The 20,758-nt window shown below is 42.0% G+C and overlaps 1 protein-coding gene across 4 annotated transcripts in view; it reads right to left on the bottom strand.

Moving 5' to 3' along the window:
• FRYL (FRY like transcription coactivator) overlaps window positions 1-20,758 on the bottom strand; it is a 201,887-nt gene that overhangs the window by 82,984 nt on the left and 98,145 nt on the right. For all 4 annotated transcript variants that reach the window (XM_066632998.1, XM_066632997.1, XM_066632995.1 and 1 more), the window contains 11 exons: window positions 15,700-15,803; window positions 15,469-15,577; window positions 10,200-10,286; window positions 7,987-8,158; window positions 7,309-7,441; window positions 6,089-6,196; window positions 5,305-5,542; window positions 4,551-4,736; window positions 4,388-4,474; window positions 2,313-2,581; window positions 423-618 (listed from right to left, as the gene is read on the bottom strand). In XM_066632998.1, coding sequence (XP_066489095.1) covers window positions 423-618; window positions 2,313-2,581; window positions 4,388-4,474; window positions 4,551-4,736; window positions 5,305-5,542; window positions 6,089-6,196; window positions 7,309-7,441; window positions 7,987-8,158; window positions 10,200-10,286; window positions 15,469-15,577; window positions 15,700-15,803 — 1,689 coding nt within the window. The remainder of the gene's footprint in view (window positions 1-422; window positions 619-2,312; window positions 2,582-4,387; window positions 4,475-4,550; window positions 4,737-5,304; window positions 5,543-6,088; window positions 6,197-7,308; window positions 7,442-7,986; window positions 8,159-10,199; window positions 10,287-15,468; window positions 15,578-15,699; window positions 15,804-20,758) is intronic.

Genomic DNA, 20,758 nt, shown 5'->3' with positions numbered 1-20,758 from the left:
TCACATTTTAGGTCATTATGCTTGCTATGGTTGGAGGGTCCCTTGGACACAATTGTTGACATGGATAGGGAACCACAATTGTTGCTTGGTGACCAAGATCAGTCAACAACTGCAGAATGTTGCTCATCCCCTTCTAACAAAACATCAGCTCCCTGCCTACTGAGAGGAAAAATACAATCAGAGTAAAACTGATTCATACATCTAAGTTGTACCTATTCAAAACATAACAGTATGTGCCTTCAGATAGTTTAAGAATATGCTTTTAGATTAAGAATGGTTACAGAAAGGGATAACTAAACTAATCCTGAACCTGTTTGTTTCATCATAATCATAACAAGATAAGGAAGTGAGAAGAAGGCAACTCCTATGCAATTCTAACAGTAAGTTATTTTAAGTTGCTTATCAGGGCTGAGTGAACATACTTTTGAATCAATGCTGTAGCCACTATCTGGAGTAGACGCCAGCGTCTCAGGAGGGGAACACCTTACAGAACCTGCAGATGCAGAAGAGGATGCAGAAGTTGCTGCACTGCAGCAAAGAATCAGGTAGTTTCTCCAGAGTCCAATATAGGAATCACTGCTTATAGCTGTATTTACTTTCTTGGCATTGATAGGACTGCTGTTAAAAAAAGAAAATAAGGAAGATGTGAGTTTTTTTTAAAAGGCATTTCATAATATTTTCAGTTAATAGAATTTCATTATTCAAGACAAATATATCAAGTCAATGCTATACATAATCTGCATGTGTGTGCTGCATGAACAGTAATATAGTGGTAAATTTTGAAGTGCTGTAGCTCAACATTGTACTCCCATAGCTGTATACCATGATGACTCTATAACAAAAAAATTAGTCATTAGAGAAATGGTTCTTAATTAGTGCAGCGTTTCTCAAACTGTGGGTCAGGACCCACTAGGTGGGTCGCAAACCAATTTCAGGTGGGTTGTGTAGCACCTAGTTCAGCTGTCACTGAAAATAAATACAGAGCTGAAAAGACAGGGTACAGAGCTGCTGGGTAGGGCAGGCTCCTGGTGGGAGAGAGGCAGGGTGCTTTGTTCTAAATAGGTGGGAAGATGGAAAGGGGGAGAGCTGTATGGTTGGAGAAGGATCCACACCTGCTTTGACTTCTGAGTTTGAATGTGTGAATTCTGAGCTATGCAAAATAACAGTACGAGTGCACTGTGTAATGGAACCTTTGACTGATTATGGCTCAACTTTGAAGCCTAAACTGATTATGTCACTTCTGGCCATAACATCACTTCCAGGTTAATGTCATCACTTCTGATGGATCCTGACTGTCATTCTAAAAAGTGGGTCCCAGTGCTAAAATGCTTGAAAATGACTGCATTAATAGCTATCTTTCCTGCCACAAATTCCTACTTTGAAAGTAATACAGTGGTGCCTCGCAAGACGAAATTAATTCATTCCGCGAGTTGTTTTGTTTTGCGAAATTTTCGTCTTGCGAAGTGCGATTTAAAACAAACCAAAAAAAAAAAAAAGGGAAAAAAATTCGTCTTGTGAAGCACGGCCATAGAAAAATTCGTCTTGTGAGTCACCAAAAAAATTGCAAAACGCTTTCGTCTTGCGAGTTTTTTGTTGCGCGAGGCATTCGTCTTGCGAGGCACCACTGTACTTCATTTAAAGAGGTAGCTCATTTCACTTCAAGAGTGGATTGCAATAACTTAGAACAAGTATATAAAAACTGAAAAATGGAATTCAAAAATATCCTAGATAAATATAAAAAGGTTTGAGTGGTAGCCTATTCATGTTTATACAGGAGTAAGTTCCAATGTGTTCAATATGATTTACTCCAAGGAAAATCTGCATATCTATATATCACTAAGCAAGTTTTCCAGTGTGCCTCCTGTTGATTCTGATGCTTCTTTTGGGTTAAGGTCCTTAGCACACCACTCTTGCTATAGAAAAAGTTTGAGAGAGCTCCCCTCCCCTCCATGACCTTGAGCTACATCCTTGAGTAATGAGAAATCTTTATATATTTAAAATATTGTTTCTAGTTCCCAGTGTTGAAGGGAAAAATGGGATTAACACTTATCCTCTACCATTACAGTCCTTCCAAGTTCTGTGAAAACTCCAGTGCTACATTTGCATATAATTTTTGGACTTTTGGTAAACTGTAATTTTATATCAGCTTTTCACATCAAGAATCAATCATTTCTCTTTGTATTCTGCTTTACCACAGAAATAAAAATATAGGCAACAGATTTGTACCAACACAAAATGCACTCGGTATTCAATTTCTATATACACAAATGAAGAATTCTTAATTTTCAATAAAAATTAAAAAGCGCACTTACTTTATGTCAACCTGTGGAGACAATAATTGTAGTCTAGTATAAGCAAACATCCAAGCATAGCTCATGGCTGTAGGACAGTGCTTTGGAAGATATTCCTGTTTCATAAAACTGGAGAGGCTAATAATCCAAGGGTCTTGACCCTGAGTTACATGTGCAAATATCCATATATGTGATGGACTGATGACATCAAACTGATGACTGATAGGCGAAGAGCTCCAGTCAGCTAATGTTTGTAAATCTATTGAGCTGGGACAGTACAGTAACATAGTCTGTGTATATGAAGAAAAATAAATATGTTTAATACTTTCTTTGGTAAACAGTTGAACTGTGGTCAGTGACACAACAATGATGACCTCTTAATAGTCCTGACCTCTTAGTTAAGTGGGCCATACATCCAAGAATGCCTTTTCTCTCCCTATTCCACAATCCACTATGAATCCCCCTCTTTCCTGGCCAGTATATACTATTGTATGATGCTATCCTTTCATCAGTACTAACCATGCTTAACAGTAGCACAGCATGCAGGAGGGCATACCACAAGGAAGCTGCTTACTTCTAATCTCTTTATCACAGTTAAGAGGTCAGCAGCAAATATGTACACTGACAAAGGATAACTCCCTCATAAGAGCATAAGGGGAAGCAATAACCTTTGTAACTCTTACAGAAGGCACTGAATTAATACACTTTGGTATACAATGGCGGATGACAATTGATGTTGAACAAAAGTATATACTGAACAATAAAAGTATATACTAAATGAAAGTAGGTGGCACTGGACTAAATGGACCAAAGCTGTAACAGATTGCAGATCTCCAGAGGCTTTTGACAGTGCTGCTAGTTGAAGATTGAACCGGGATCTTGCAAAGTATGCGTTGTACCACTGAGCTATGGCCCCTCATCTAATGTATAAACACTAAATGAAAATTATCTCAATACTCTTTATATTGGTTTATGAAACAAAACTAATTTGTTCAACATTACTTACAGAATTAGTTGATTTTTCAGTATTTGTACATGGATGGCTCTATATTTGCCCTGCTAGGATGACGAGTACCTCCTGCTGAACCACAGAACCTTTGCTTACATCATGTAAGCAGGATTTTCTTAGGTCAGCTTACAAGGTTCCATTTTGACCCCTGGGAGTATCAGCACCAGTACAATTGTGTACCAGTTGCATCAAGTCGTATCAAAAGAAATGGGAGGAGCAAGGAGAAAGATTACTTGATAAGTAGATCAAAACCATGCTAAGCCTGTCCTACCTGCCTGACAATGGATCCAATTTGTGCAACAAAGCAACTAACCACCCTTTACTTTCAAATTCTGCTATGTTGGTGAAGCAACTGAAGCTGCAATCCTATCCATACTTTCCTGCGAGTAAGCCCCACTGAACACAATAGGACTTATTTCTGAGTAGACATGCATAGGATTGTGCCCTAATTTACGTATGTTAGTACATTTCAAATATTTAGAACATATTGAGAAAGTATTGAGAATATTTCTCTAGAACTCCCACCCATACGCACTTAGAACATCTTCCTCCTTATTGGAGTTTTGGTGGGAAGCTGAAAATTGTTTTATTTCACAGTAGGCTTTTAATCAGGTTCGTTGCTGCTACTTATGCTTTTCTATGCATGTTAAATGTTTCACATCATGCTGCTGTTATGAACACTTGATGTTGTATTTGATCTCCCTTCTTTTTACACTGTCTTACATATTAGTAGTCAATTGCTGCTTTTATTGTTGTAAGTAGTATTGTTGTAAGTAACATCACGTTATTATGTGATGTGCTGTATTGTGGTTTTATGATGCACTGCTTTGTAAATTTTCTTGGTTGTTAAGCCACCTTGATTTTATTTAGAAGGGGGAGGCATACATTTTTAAAATAAACAAATTAGAAGGCATGGAACATTTTGGAACTCAAGTGTTACAAAATATTCCACTCATACAATTCTCTTCACAAAGTACACTATATAGCTAGTAAAGAAGAAAGGGGTCACTTAGTTATGCACTTTCAACATACATATTCTGCATAAAACGCAAACAAAGGTGCAGTGTGTTGTTTTTTTTAATCTTACCTGATCAGCACCAGTGAGATGTATGAAACTTTCAAGAATAGATGAACTCAGTCTATCCATTACATCTATGGCCAGCTCATCATCACCCTAAAAATTACAAATATCTGATGCATTACAAGATCAAACATCAAAGTAGACAATTCCATATGACAAGTTAACTTACCTTAGAAATGTCTAGAACAGTGAATAAGGCCCTTATTTCTTTAAGACAACTGACAGCTAATCTCCTAGTGGCAGGTCTTGTGCTACAAAGAATGACCAGTGCAAATCCTTCTACCACATGGAATACACTTGAATAAGGAGTCCTTTCCAGAGGCAGGGTAGGAGCGGTTCCATTGGTTACACCACGCTAAAAGAGGGAGGGGGAAAGAAAATACTGAAATCAGGAAGAACTATTTATTTGATTTAAGATCAGCAGTAGGAACAACATCATAGGCACTTATTCATCCCAAACACCTCCTTCAGAATTTACTAGTACTAAGGAAAGCCAGGCATGCTAATTCCACCACTAACTATTGCTAGGATCAGGAAGAAAAGGCTGAACAAGCAAGGCACATTAAAACAGTTGGTGAAATCCCTGAAGGAAAGGAAAATTAACTAGCCCCTTATAGTCATCATAGAGTAAACTTATTACACACTTTTCTAAATAATTCAATATCATTCTGAACTTCTCAAGCTTCTCTTCTTCTATTCATCCTTTATCACCTATGCAGTTTGGAAGCATTCCTCCTCTTCTTACTAATTCTTCCATTTTTAGTAGAAAAATTATTAGATGCAATCTGCATAAATCTGATTCTTGCCACTGTGGTGGTTTAATGAATCTTGTAGATCTACTGCCATCTGTCCCCAATATTTATGGGGCATTCATCACTATATGAAAGCATACTAGGTAGTAATTATATGCAACAAAATTATACCTGAGCCTCTTGGTTCTTATTTTGCATCTGGACTGCTTGTTTCCACTGATTGATTAGCTGCACTAACATCTTTACTGCATTGTCAAGAAGCGTTGGGTGAACATCAGTCACTTCACGAACAATAAAATAAACAAATCCTGACAGAACATCTTCCCGCCAATCTGGAAAATCAAGCATTAATGCTTGCAAAGTATTGAAAGCCAGTGCACGCAATTCTTCATCCATATGAATTGTCAGCCTGTTGGAAACATAAGCTGCCATTTAGAAAACTTACTGATTTCAATTTTTCACCTTTTTACTAGCCACTGATATCTTCATAGCACAGTGATTCTTAAACTGTGGAAGAGAAGCCACAGTAAAGTGGTTTTACTAGCCACTTGAGGCCCTGCTCCAAGTGCCTCTGCCTTCAGAGATTAGTTGTGTGGTGATCAAGAACAGAGTTGCCTCAGAGATAGCACACTGACTGTGTAACACACGATGCACAGAAATACTGTTTTGCTTTCTTGGGCAATACCTACGGTTTGTAACATTCTGCTACTACAATTTGTCTTTACTCTTTATATTATGTATATATTGTATTTTCATATTGATATTTTATTTTAGACTGAAAGCTATTTTGCAGTTCTTGAAATGGAAAGTATACAGTTTTTAAATAAAGTAGTAAGCCCATTTTATACTTTTGTAAGGATATTAGAACTATATAATACTGTATATTGTTATGGAAAGCTTCTGAAAATTTGTCTTTTTACAAATTATCTTTACTAATAACTATCTGGGGCTTTACCTTGCAAGGAGTTCAATAAGATCAGTTCTGCTCATGCCATCTGGAATTAGCCTTGGGATAGCAGCTATACAAGTTCTAAACAAATCAATTTTTGGTTTTCTCTCACCCCTGTGAAAGGAAAACAGGTTTAAAATGAGAACTTGTACCAATATTGTTCAAAGTACATACACTGGCTCCCTGAGTTATGAACATTTGTGTCAGCACTTTCAGCACTTTCATTTGTGTCAGCACTTTCATTGTGTCAGCAGCCTGTCCTTTCTGGAACTTTTGTGCAGGTGCAATAGTGCTGGGGTAGCAAGAGCCAGCTATTCAGCCTACACACAATTCAAATTCTAGACAGAGTTGTAAAAGAGAACAGGTATATATACTGGGGTTTTAAGGCCCAATCCTATGCTCGTCTGGAACCATGTGGTACAGCAGCACCGAAACAGCAGCCTCTGTATCCTGTGGAGCCAGAGAAGCAGCTGGAGGTTTCCTTGGGGTACGAGAACTTTGGTTCCCTTACCCCACAGCTCTCCCCACAGCTCCCTCTCCCCACAGCTCCTATGGGTGTACTTGAATCTGTACCAGTGAAGTCGCTGGTTCAGATTCGAGTAGCCTGTGTTGGGCTTTCAGGTGTGGAAGGGGGGATAGGATCCTACGTCAGCCTTTGCTGCCATCCCTGCCTCTCCCAGGTCTGAACCTCCCCCATGGGCTGCTCTCCCCTTGCCCAGAAACACCCCAATCCTCTCCCTGCCTTCCTCCACCCCAAAATGCCTCCCTGCCACTTCATAGGGACACTTACTACTGGGTGCTCTTCTTCAGTGCCACGCCGAGTTGGAGGCCCAACACCTACTGGCACTGGCTTCGCTGCCAGCACTGCTCATTGCCTGCCAGCAGCAAAGTACCCTGTGGCACTTTTGCAACAGCCACTGCTGGGGCAGGCATGACCTGCCGGCTCTGCCGCACCATTGGATTGGGCTGCCCATGTATGTATATTAGGGATTCATTTATGAATGTTTTTATTCTACATGTTAAATTAACACACATTTTAGAGTAACTGTCTCTATGAGAAAAATACAAGAATAGTTGCCTATGCTCAAGTTCTGCTGAAATCAATGGAACATAATATTCAGCCCTACTGTTCTAACAATGCTTCATGTTGTAAGATCATGCCACAACCCTTTCTGGAAAAATGGTACTAGTGAATCACACGCTAGCATCATGAATTTATTACATACGTGATCATGTCCTCAGGTTCCTTATTAGACATCTGAATACTAGTCATGCACATTGGCCTTCCAACTTCTTTGTCCAGATGCCTAAGGATACTGTCTAGCGCTTTTCTTACTTGAGGATAATATATAGACATTCCTAAAGGAACAAAGTCAAACTGTTCTCAAAACTTGTACTTCAGTTTAATTTCCACATTTTTTGAATTTTATTGGATAAATATTCCACACACCCCTCCTCATACAATTCTGAGTTATTACTGAACCCCACTCAGGGTCACTTCAATAACAAGGCAACAATACAGCCACCTCCTCTCTCACTCCCAGTAGCCTTCCTCCTCAACTCTCCACTTCATTATCCAGATTTTCACTATAAGGGCTGTTTTCAGGAATGGATTAGGTATAAGAACATAAGAAGAGCACCGCTGGATCAGGCCAAAGGTCCATCTAGTCCAGCTTCCCGTATCTCACAGTGGCCTACCAAATGCTTCAGGGAGCACAAAAGACAACAAACACAACCTGTGTCCTGGTGCCCTCCCCTACATCTGGCAATCAGTATGTACAAAGAGGGAAAGGTGTATATCAGTTTCATGTTGAAATTTCACTTGACACTGTGCAATTTAGGTACCATTATGCAGTATATTTTAACCATAATTATTCTATTTGTTGAATAGCATATTGACTAACCTATAACTTTTGCTTCTTCATCTGTCAGAGTTTTATTGAGAAAAATTTTCTTTACACGGAGAGTGTTTCCTGAGGGAAGTACAACTCCTGTGGTTGGCATAGGTGGCTCACCATCCTTCTGTTGTAAACTGTCTGCTATCACAAGGAAGACTCTAAGACCTATATTCATTCTCTGTGAGGAAAAAAAATAAAGGGTAGAAAGAAAATCATTTATTAGCAAGTTAAACAGAATACAGTAGATGGGATAGCACATGGTGATTCTTTTAACAAAATTATTTTATATGCAAGTCAACAGCTGCAAAATTGGTTTTCAGTGGTTTTCAGGTCAGGTTAACATCCCAAGTTAACATCTCCAGGAAGGCAATGGGTATCTTGTTAAGTTTAATGCAAAATGACAATTATAATTTGTTGTTCAGTGCAAAATAATTTTTTGAAGCAGTTATAAAAATTCACTGTGCTATTAGTGCCTAGACTATTATGGTGAACTACTCTGACTAGACTACTTTGGTGAAACTTCACCACCAGAAAGGGACATTGCATGCTTGTTACAAACCAGAGTCTGGTGGACAAAGGAGACATAAAATCAGTCTTGTCTGCACTGATCTATATTAGTGATTCTCAAATTGTGGGTTGTGACCCACCCACCAGTGGTAGTGACCTGATTTTTTGTGGGTTGCAGAAGTATGCCGGAACCACCAATGGAGACACGGGTTTTAAACCTGCCAAATGAGCCTCTGCTCAGCAGTCTTCATTCTGCTCTAAGCTTCGTCACATCCTGTTCTTGTGAAAGCATGCTTATCAGCAAGAACACAATGTGACAAGGCACTGGAGCAGGTTGAAGTCCACAGAGCATAGGCTCAGGTAGTGGTTAAAAAGCCCTCAATTCCAATGGTGTAGCCCTGAGCAAACCCTCCAATGAAAACATGGGCTTTAAACCCACTGCATGAGTCTCTGCTTGGCGGTCTTTGGCCCACTCTGAACATTTGCTCTCCAGGAGGGTGGCATTTTTTTTTTGACAACCTTCCATTCTGTTTAAACATCTGCTTGGGAATAAGCCCATTAGACCTAGTGAGACAATTCTGAACAAACATGTGTAGGATGTGTAGGATGTGTAGGTGCAAAAGAGAGCGACTAAGATGATTATGGGGCTGGGGCACCTTCCTTATGAGGAAAGGCTACGGCGTTTGGGCCTCTTCAGCCTAGAAAAGAGACGCTTGAGGGGGGACATGATTGAGACATACAAAATTATGCAGGGGATGGACAGAGTGGATAGGGAGATGCTCTTTACACTCTCACATAATACCAGAACCAGGGGACATCCACTAAAATTGAGTGTTGGGCGGGTTAGGACAGACAAAAGAAAATATTTCTTTACTCAGCGCGTGGTCGGTCTGTGGAACTCCTTGCCACAGGATGTGGTGCTGGCGTCTAGCCTAGACGCCTTTAAAAGGGGATTGGACGAGTTTCTGGAGGAAAAATCCATTATGGGGTACAAGCCATGATGTGTATGCGCAACCTCCTGATTTTAGGAATGGGTTAAGTCAGAATGCCAGATGTAGGGGAGAGCACCAGGATGAGGTCTCTTGTTATCTGGTGTGCTCCCTGGGGCATTTGGTGGGCCGCTGTGAGATACAGGAAGCTGGACTAGATGGGCCTATGGCCTGATCCAGTGGGGCTGTTCTTATGTTCTTATGTTCTTAGGACTGCAGTGCACACTCATTTTCAAACTCATCCTAGCTAAGCATGTTTGCCAAGAAGGTAGGCACCACTGGATTCCCTGGAGTTTACTTCCAAGAAAGCATATTGACAGAATAAAAGAATTCTATGCATATATTTACTCAGAAGTATGTACTGCTGTGGTCCATGGAGAAATAAGTACTTGTAAAAAAAAATTTCTTTCTAGATCCCCTTATTTTTATTTAGCCTCTTAAAGCTAGTTGGGTCCTGACAGAGTATCATTTATAAAAGTGGGTCCCTGTGCTAAAACATTTGGGAACCACTGATCCTGAAAGAAAGAACCACTGAAAGAATCCTAAGAACAAAGACATCAGAGTGATTGTATACCTTAAGTGCCTCACCCGGTATACAAAGTTTCAATGTACCATAGACCTTCCCTATTATGCATATGTTCAGAACATCACATGTGGCTGACTGCACAAACACACAATATATGTAAAACAAAAAATATAGAACAATTTCCCATTTTGTTTTACCTCTGGATTAATAGTGAAGGTTTTAGGTGACTTTCCAACACTGAGAAGATCGAAAATTATTTCTTTCATTGCAAAATCCAAGCGTTCCTATGAACAAAATTGTGTATATATAATAATAAATATACTTTGAATAATAGCGTATATATAATCAGTTAAAGGAATTTATTTTTTTTGCATTTTATAAATAGCTCATAATTTTGGGGGGAAAATGCTAAATTATTTCACTGTTAATCAGCACATCACTATTCTGGTGAGCCTGCATTATCCATGGGTTCAGTACCCACAGATTTCCCAATCCTATCTAACTTTCTAATGTCAATGCAGCCCTGAGGTAAGAGATAATAATGTTGTTGTACAAATCAATGGTAAAGCCACACCTGGAGTATTGCGCCCAGTTCTGGTCGCCACATCTCAAAAAGGATATCGTGCAAATGGAAAAAGTACAGAAGAGAGCAACCAAAATGATTACTGGACTGAGGGACCTCCCTTACAAGAACAGACTAGTGTTTGGGGCTCTTCAGTCTAGGTGCCCGAGGGGGGGGACATGATTGAGACATACAAAATTATGCAGGTGATGGATAGAGAGATGCTCTTTTCCCTCTCACATAATACCAGAACCTGGGGACATCCACTAAAATTGAGTGTTGGGAGAGTTAGGACAGACAAAAGAAAATATTTCTTTACTCAGCATGTAATTAGTCTGTGGAACTTCTTGCCACAGGAAGTGGTGATAGTATCTCACCTAGATGCCTTTAAGAGGGGACTGGACAAATTTCTGGAGGAAAAGTCCATCACAGGTTATAAGTCATGATAAGTATGTGCAAGCTCCTGATTTTAGTAGTAGACTACCTCAGAATGCCAGATGAAGGGGAGGGCACCAGGATGCAGGTTATGTCTTCCTGTCTTTTGTGCTCCCTGAAGCATTTGGTGGGCCTCTGTGAGATACAGGAAGCTGGACTAGATGGGCCTTTGGCCTGATCCAGTGGGGCTCTTCTTATGTTAAGAAACGTTTCCTTACCTTGAGGAGGCTTCCATAACCGTCTCTCCCCTCCCCCCCCCCCCCGCTGCATGATGTAGAGCATGCCCCATTGGCATGGCTACATCAGCACTGCAATGTTGGATAGGACTAGGCCCTCTGATTTAAATTTCTAGAGATATATTCAAAATCAGTGGTGTGAGATTTTAGACTCCGTTCAGTCAACTCTGGCAAACAGTTATGCAAGAGATGAATTTAGCTCTTGCTTTTCTACACAAACCAAGATCAACAGTGGTAACTAGAGCAGTAGTTTATCAGGGGGTCTTCAGTTAAGAGATCAGTGGTAAACTTCTCTGAAGGACAACTTGCCCACAGCTACTGATCCTCTCCTGATAAGCTTAGCCATAGGGGAGGGTTGGGTGCACTCTATATTATATATATTGGCAACCTTCAGTCTCGAAAGACTATGGTATTGCGCTCTGAAAGGTGGTTCTGGCACAGCGTCTAGTGTGGCTGAAAAGGCCAATCCGGGAGTGACAATCCCTTCCACACCAGGAGCAAGTGCAGTCTGTCCCTGGCCTGTCTCCCTGGCTATGGGCCTTCCTTCTTTGCCTCTTAGCCTCAGACTGTTGGCAAAGTGTCTCTTCAAACTGGGAAAGGCCATGCTGCACAGCCTGCCTCCAAGCAGGCCGCTCAGAGGCCAGGGTTTCCCACTTGTTGAGGTCCATTCCTAAGGCCTTCAGATCCCTCTTGCAGATGTCCTTGTATCGCAGCTGTGGTCTACCTGTAGGGCGCTTTCCTTGCACGAGTTCTCCATAGAGGAGATCCTTTGGGATCCGGCCATCATCCATTCTCACAACATGACCGAGCCAACGCAGGCGTCTCTGTTTCAGCAGTGAATACATGCTAGGGATTCCAGCACGTTCCAGGACTGTGTTGTTAGGAACTTTGTCCTGCCAGGTGATGCAGAGAATGCGTCGGAGGCAGCGCATGTGGAAAGCATTCAGTTTCCTCTCCTGTTGTGAGCAGAGAGTCCATGACTCGCTGCAGTACAGAAGTGTACTCAGGACGCAAGCTCTGTAGACCTGGATCTTGGTATGTTCCGTCAGCTTCTTGTTGGACCAGACTCTCTTTGCGAGTCTGGAAAACGTGGTAGCTGCTTTACCGACGCGTTTGTTTAGCTCGGTATCGAGAGAAAGAGTGTTGGAGATCGTTGAGCCAAGGTACACAAAGTCATGGACAACCTCCAGTTCACGTGCAGAGATTGTAATGCTGGGAGGTGAGTCCACATCCTGAACCATGACCTGTGTTTTCTTTAAACTGATCGTCAGTCCAAAATCTTGGCAGGCCTTGCTAAAACGATCCATGAGCTGCTGGAGATCTTTGGCAGAGTGGGCAGTGACAGCTGCATCGTCGGCAAAGAGGAAGTCACGCAGACATTTCAGCTGGACTTTGGACTTTGCTCTCAGTCTGGAGAGGTTGAAGAGCTTTCCGTCTGATCTGGTCCGGAGATAGATGCCTTCTGTTGCAGTTCCAAAGGCCTGCTTCAGCAGGACAGCGAAGAAAATCCCAAACAAGGTTGGTGCAAGAACACAGCCCTGCTTCACTCCGCTTCGGATGTCAAAGGGGTCTGATGTGGAGCCATCGAAGACAACAGTGCCCTTCATGTCCTTGTGGAAGGATCTGATGATGCTGAGGAGCCTGGGTGGACATCCGATCTTGGGGAGAATCTTGAAGAGGCCGTCTCTGCTGACCAGGTCGAAAGCCTTCGTGAGATCTATGAAGGCTATAAAGAGTGGCTGTCGCTGTTCCCTGCATTTCTCCTGCAGTTGTCTAAGGGAGAATACCATATCAGTGGTGGACCTGTTGGCTCGGAATCCGCACTGCGATTCTGGATAGACGCTCTCTGCAAGTACCTGGAGCCTCTTTAGTGCAACTTGGGCAAACAGCTTTCCTACTACACTAAGGAGAGAGATGCCGCGGTAGTTGTTGCAGTCACCCCTGTCGCCTTTGTTCTTGTACAGCGTGATGATGTTTGCATCCCTCATGTCTTGAGGTACTCCACCTTCTCTCCAGCAAAGACAGAGGATTTCATGCAGCTCAGTGACGATGATCTCTTTGCAGCACTTTAGGACTTCAGCAGGGATGCTGTCTTTTCCTGGTGCCTTGCCAAATGCAAGGGAGTCCAGGGCCACGTGAAGTTCTTCTAGGGTTAGTTCACTGTCAAGCTCCTCCAACACAGGCAGGCACTCAATGTTGTTCAGCGCTTCTTCGGTGACTACATTATCTCTGGAATATAGCTCAGAGTAGTGCTGCACCCAGCGTTCCATCTGCTGCGCCCGATCCTGGATGACCTCGCCTGTTGCAGACTTCAGAGGCGTAATTTTCTTCTGTGTTGGACCTAGGGCCTGCTTGATACCATCATACATCCCCTTGATGTTGCCTGTGTCAGCTGCTATCTGTATTTCGGAACAGAGCTGGAGCCAGTAGTCGTTAGCACATCTCCTGGCAGTCTGCTGGACTTTGCTGCGAGCAGCTCGGAGGACCTGCAGGTTGCACTCACTGGGACAGGCCTTGTATGCTGCTTGAGCTCTCCTCTTTTCCTCAATGACTGGTGTCAACTCCTCAGAGTGGGCTTCAAACCAGTCTGCCGTCTTGTTGTCCTCTTGCCAAATATGGACAAGGCGGTGTTGTAAACGGTATTCTTGAAATGTTCCCATCTATTGGATGCGTTTGCATCGGCCGGGCCTGGAAGAGATTCCTCAAGTGCTTGTGCAAATTCCTCCACTTTCCTCTGATCCCGGATCTTGCTGGTATCAATGCGAGGTCTTCCTTCCTTTTTCGTGTGGTACAGTCGCTTTGCTTGCAGTTTCACTCTGCTGCACACCAGGGAGTGGTCAGTGTCACAGGCAGCACCGTGATAACTGCGTGTGATCTTGATGCTGGGAAGGCTGGAGCGTCTGGAGAGAATCAGGTCAAGCTGGTGCCAGTGCTTTGATCTTGGGTGTCTCCAAGAGACTCTATGTTGGGGCTTCGTGTTGAAGAATGTGTTGCTGACACAGAGACCGTGATGACAACAAAACTCTAGCAGGCGTTGGCTATTTTCGTTCATCTTCCCAGTGCCGAACTGACCTAAGCAAGTGGGCCATGAACTGTTATCAGCACCAACTCTAGCATTGAAATCGCCGAGGATGAACAATAGCTCTTTTACAGGGATCTTCTTGATAGTGGTGGCCAGGTCATCGTAGAATTTGTCTTTGGCTTCTGCTGGAGACGACAGAGTCGGTGCATAAGCACTGAAGAGTGTGACAGGTCCTGCTGATGACTGGAGCTGCAGGGACAAAATTCTTTCACTTCCCACAGTAGGTGGGATGATGGATTCCAGCAGAGTATTTCTGACCGCAAAGCCAATGCCATGTTCCCTGGTTTCGTTTGGTGGTTTTCCCTGCCAGAAAAATGAGAAATTTCTCTCCTTGACAGATCCGGAATCTGGCAGCCTTGTCTCTTGAAGGGCGACGATGTCCATCTGCAGTCTGCTCAGCTCCATGTCGATGACAGCTGTTTTGCGTGCATCGTCTATTTCTTGCAGGTCATCAGAGAAGCCAGGTGTCATTGTCCTTACGTTCCAGGTGCCCAGTTTTAGGGCAGGAGTTTTCTGTTGCATGGTGCAGAGTTGTCGATCCGCTTGTCGGTTTTCACCCTAAACCCCATGCACCCCATGAGGTTAACGGACCGTGGCGAGGCAACACCTTACTGGCTGGGGACTGCCCAGCTTAAGGCGGGCGGTAGCTGCCCAATGAGATGCAATGATCTCTCCCACTGTCGGAAGCAGCCCCTGGCGTCACGCTCTACGCCAATCGAGCGAAGACTTATAACCGGTAAACTGCTGCTTCCCGTGTCTCTAGGGCACCTCTAATATAGAGTGACTGAGGCCTAGCATATAGTTGTGGCCTAATATAGAGTGACTGAGGCCTAACAAACCCAATGTGAAGCAAGAATGACTACATCCAGATCATGTTCCTCATTCTCTGTAACTTGCAAGAGGTCCTTCAGTAGTCAGAGGGATCTAGTGTATGGATGGCTTATGAAAAACGGAGACTTAAATCTACCACTCAACAATGATACTCCCTGTGTGACTTAAGGTAAATTATTGTTCTTCAACCCAGCCTACACTACAAGACTCTTTCCAAATGAAAATGAGATGCCTACAGTGAGCTTCTTGAGAAAGAGCAGGAACAAACCTAACAACTCTGAACACTTAATGAATTTAAACCTATTACAGAGGGAGTTTACCTGAGCAATGAACTGAATAATTTTGACAAATATATTCAGAGGCGTGTCTCGAGGGACCACACTGCGAGAGCCTTTCGGGAAAAGTGCTGATACAATGCTCATCAGGCGGCTGAGGAGGAAAAGGTTTAGAAAATGATACTGAAACATATCCACCAACAAATATTAGTGCTTTTTACATCTTGAAAAAAATGTCAAAAGTTTAATTTAGTATATTTAACCAAAACTACTTACCTTTGTGTTACAGTGTTGCTTTCACATTTTATTCTAATAACATAAACCCATAATAATCTATATAGCGATTCCAGTGCAACTCGAGACATTTTAGGATCTTTATTCTGTTAAAAAAAATTAAAAAAATTTTTATTTCATGTATAGAATTTGAGTTCTGAAAATATATGTTTAAATGCCATGACTATTTTATTTTTATGCACAAAATCTCCTATCTTTGAGACTGGATACCTCTACTGCAATGCATTTGTCAACAAGAAGCCTTGCCACAAATAGTACGTGCATGACCAGGGCCAACTGCCACATGATCCTATCCATCATCTCTTCCTTCAACAGTGTACAAAATGAAAAATGCACCCTGCAGCAGAATTATGACCTTTCTACCTTGTGCAGAGGGAAGAATCTGTGCAGTTTCTTTCCTTCCAATGTCCTCCTGCATGAAATGAGAGGTACAAGCCTGCAACCCTTTCCTCTTCATGCCACAGCAGGAAGAGGGATGATCCTTTTTGTTATTTTGCACATAATAAGTGATGAACTGGCCTAAGTCTCTCATTTCTCAAGTACACGCACAAAACAAAAGGATAATAACAGACACCCCCCCAACCCAGCTATGTGCAGATGGGGAAAAACAGTCTCTACTGATCTCTTCTCGCATTCACAACAGCTGGTGACTGCTGCAGCCATCAAGGGGTGGGGTGGGGTAAACAATGAGACAAGAGTTGAGTGTCAGAAGCAGCAAATCTCCCCTCTTTCCAGCTTGGAGAAGCCGTGTTCTTTCTCCAACACAAAATACAAGTTCTCTGGCCCTGTGCGTTTTTACTTAAAAGTGCCACCAAGTTCAAGGAAGCACATATACTTGGGAATACATTCTACTGAATTTAGTGGGACTTACACCAGTATAAACATGCATGGGACCAGGCTGTTGCGTGCTTAGGGGCCACAGACTCACAATTCCCAGTTTCCTTGCTCCAATCATTGGTGCTCACCACAGGATTCTCTTGCACTTCCCTCTCACAAATAAAAAATTCCCTTAATTTTGGGAGCAGTCCCTCAACACAGAGGAAATAGGAGACTCTAGTTCATGAAGCCTATGGAGGTATGGTTCACATTGCAACTATAGCTGATGAACCAGACTTCTGGCTACATGCTGTAGTCAGAATCTAGAACATTTGTCACATTATATAAACAATTGTAAGTGAAATACTTGCAGGCACAAGTTCCTTGTGCTAGTTTTGCTGCTGTGAAAACAATGATCTTAATTTATGTAGATAGAAAACCAAAAGATACTTATGCCAGTGGTCTTCAACTTGCCCAAAGCTGGAACCCACCTCAAATTCCAACCTGTAACGCTGGGACCCCTTCAAGAGCCTAGGAGGTGAGGGGGTGAGCAAGTCATGGTTTAATCTTTTTCCCACCCATTGGTCATCCAGCCTAATGTGCTGCTAACTGTTTCACTCTGATCCTTCTTTCCTTCCAGACCAATTGGAAAGAGAAGGGGAGAGCGTGCATGACAATTGCATGCATTCCATCTTGAAAAACAGAAAAAGAGGAGAGGCAAGGAAGAAAGCAGAGGGGCCCCAAAAGAGAAGAGCAGGCAGAAGGGTGGGAGGACTGAAGAAGCCTGCTAAAACTGGGGACTAGGCCAAAGCAACTCTTCTCAGGCGGGTGTCTGGTGGGATTTATCGCATGTAGGGTCCCTAGTTCTGACTACTGCTCAAACTATGTAGGCCTGCACCTCAAAACAAAATGGCAGAAGCAGCACTGCTGTGATTCACCTGAAGTCAGGTCATGACTCCCTCCTGGATCCTGACCCACCTATTGAAAGTCATTGATTTGAGCCACTTATCGTACACTAGACCTAGGTCATTCTTGGGGCACTATTTGCTTGTGGTAAACACTACTTGTACATACCTCAAAAAGAATTATTTGTAAATTCACTTATTCAGAAAAAAAGAGAGGCAAATCAGGAGCCTCTACTTCACCAAGGCTGTTTTTAAAAATTTTTCTGCTTACTTCAGTTTACCTCTTGAACAGCTAAGCACACCAGAAAGAAGAGTTACAAAGAGTTAAGAGGGCTTTTGTTTCTAGATAGCTGATCATGCATACATTACAATAAATGTAAAATTGAGGTGAATATTTTAGCCAAAAACTGCATGAGGGATGATACTGTTGGATACTAAATAGCTAACCTGTAACAGGTAAAATCCCCCCAAATGTTTTGTCAACACCATATAGCTCCCAAATCACCCCCCTTTCTTTTTTTCCTCAGAAGGGGCAAGATCCCAGTATGAATTGAAGCTGGTGCTATCGTAGTCTCCACTGTGGCTTAGAAACTGGAAAAATAGGTTCATAGAAAGATAGCTAGCACAATAACATTCCATTATTAAGCATGGTATGCAAGGAGCAGAACCTGAATGCCTCCAAAGAAAGAGATAAATAGTAACCATTAAAATGATTGCTCCACAAAATAATCTTGAAGTACAAAACCATCTATGACTTTACAAGCCAGAGAATAGAAGAAGAAAACTCCAAGAAGCAGATATACTGGTTCAATATTGGTCTCATGTTGATGCCCTTCAAATATTTTCAATCAGCAAGCAGCATTCATTCATTCATTCTCTCTCTTCCCCCCTCCACACAGAGTCACAGCAAGAAAATTTACTAATTTTCACGCATGCTTACTATCAGTATGCGTTTTACTTTACATTACAGCAAGCCAACTGCATACATGTAAGATGAAATTGATTTGTTCTCTATATTATACATATTGTACACTGCAACTGGGATCAGCATCATAAACAACTCAATTTGGTCTGCAGTATGAGTAATGTGCATGGTCCAGAGGGAAATGGAGTACTGAATGTCCATTCCCTACAACACTCATTGACATAGGCTACACACCCTCACATTGACAGAGATAGAAAAAATGAGGCTGAATTTTTGGGACTGCACCTATGCTTGATAGAATCAATCCACTACGTATAGTAAGATAATTAACGTGCCCTCTGCCTTACTAAGATTACCACATGGTAATTGAATAGATTCATATAGGTCACTTTTAATTAGTACTCGTTAGTATCCTTCAAATTTCTAAAACTTCTTCAGCAAGTTCCTAAAAGTGCAACATGATGAAAGTATAGTGTTCATCAATGTGACAGTGAAATTATCTGGCATTTCTTCATGAAAGTAAGAAACAGGCACAATCCACAGTGCCCTTGGCCGGTGCAAGTCTCTTATGTCAGCTGCAGAGTGTTGCAAAAGTGCCATAAAGCACATTTGCACCTCTCTTGGGTTAGAGACTAGCCTCCCTGTTCCGACATGAGCCCTGGAGCCCAGTAAGGTTGTGCTGGCCGAGCTCAGCCAATATGGGGGTCAGGGGGTGTAGGGAGGGCAGGAGGTAGGGCCAGGATCTGGCACTTATGCCAGATTCTAGCCCCTTTCCTGGGCAGCTCAGATTTGTGCCATCGATTTAGAACTGCTATGGCTCTCCCCGGAGTAAGGGGGAAAGTTTCCCTTTGTCTCAGGCCAAGTTCCGGGACAGGCTAAAACCTGCGCTAGATATAGCGCAGGCCTTTGTTCCAGTGCAAGTTAGGATTGCTCTGCCTATTTTACCATTTCAGTGAAGTGTTTAACTGCTTTAAAATACAGAAAATTATCACTCACAAAAATTTTCTTGTTGGGCCTCAAAACAACTTACAGAATGAACACTATCTACTGTCTTCACCATAAAATACCTTCTTCTATGGTCCATTATTACTTTGGATGTTTGGAATGGAGTTTCATTTTTCCTTAAGACTCAGACAAGCAGCTAGGGAGTGCTTCTGGATCTTGAATGTCCAGGCAGCAGCCAGGAACTCTTTTCAGCAGCTTTGACTACTGAGCAGTTATATTCCTTCCTAGAGAAATTCTACCTTGCTTTAATAGTTCACATGCCAGTTACATTCAGATAAGATTATTGTAACATGTTCTATTTGATATAGGTTTTTGCTGACTGCTTCCTTTTCCAAAGTAAAAGGAAGAAAAACCTGCTTTTTAAAAAGTGTTTGCAAACCAAGAGAGATGAGTCTTGAGCATGACTGTGGGGGGGGGGGGGTCAAATAAAATGTGCTACTATCCATGGTTTGGGGTAGCTGCAGTAGCAGTAGAAATGTACCCTCCTGATACAGGATGGATGCCTGTGATTACTTTTTGCTAGTTTTTCATTGTCTTTGTTACTGATATGTTTTTAAAATCATACACTGTAAACTACTTTTGAGTGTTTGCTACTTTTCATGGAAAGGTAGGTTATGTTTAAGTAAACAAATATTACACCCTATAAAAACAAAGCAGTTTAACTTCAAGTTGAAAGACCACGTACACTTGGCATACATGAAATGTTTTAAATATCAGTGCAACAGGAATGTATTTTACTGCATCACATACAGTGGTATTTCTTCTGTCACCTGACCCTGGATTACATACAACAGAATGACAAGTAGTTAATCTCTGAAACAAGTATTGCTCTGGATAACATAATTACTCTTTTCACTAAATCAAACAGGACACACAATGCAACAATCAACAGAAATACAGGAGACAAAGCTATTTTTACTTGCTATTACAACATATTAACTCACCTGAAGAGTTTCTATTTGTTTTCTGATACTGTTGTTAGATGGCATCTAAATAAAGCAATGCAAGACAGCAAAACATAACAAACATGAGAATGGGAAGCACATGCATGTTAGATGAAAAAATAAAAAGCACAAACAGAAAGCTGTTTACTAGGGCTCTATTCAGCAGAAACACACTTTTGCTGATAAGATTCCACTCTAAATCTGTGTGGTTGAGTTACACCAATGATTCACCAAGTTTAGCATACTATCTGACAGTTGTGTCTCCTAGAATTCACGCAGTTTCTGGCTATCAAATTTAAGAATATGCTGAGTTTGACGAATGCTCAATACTTAACTTTCTATGGCCAGAACCTAAAAAAACTAAAACTAGTTTCATGAGCCCAATAGGGCTTTGTACTAAAAGCACTACCCCACCCCCACTCTACCAGCTGCATGGCAAACCTATT

Source organism: Tiliqua scincoides, chromosome 6, assembly GCF_035046505.1.
Source record: "Tiliqua scincoides isolate rTilSci1 chromosome 6, rTilSci1.hap2, whole genome shotgun sequence".
In the NCBI taxonomy this organism is placed as follows: domain Eukaryota; kingdom Metazoa; phylum Chordata; class Lepidosauria; order Squamata; family Scincidae; genus Tiliqua; species Tiliqua scincoides.
The sequence above is the reverse complement of the archived record's forward strand: the minus strand, read 5'-3'. Positions and strand labels throughout refer to the sequence as shown.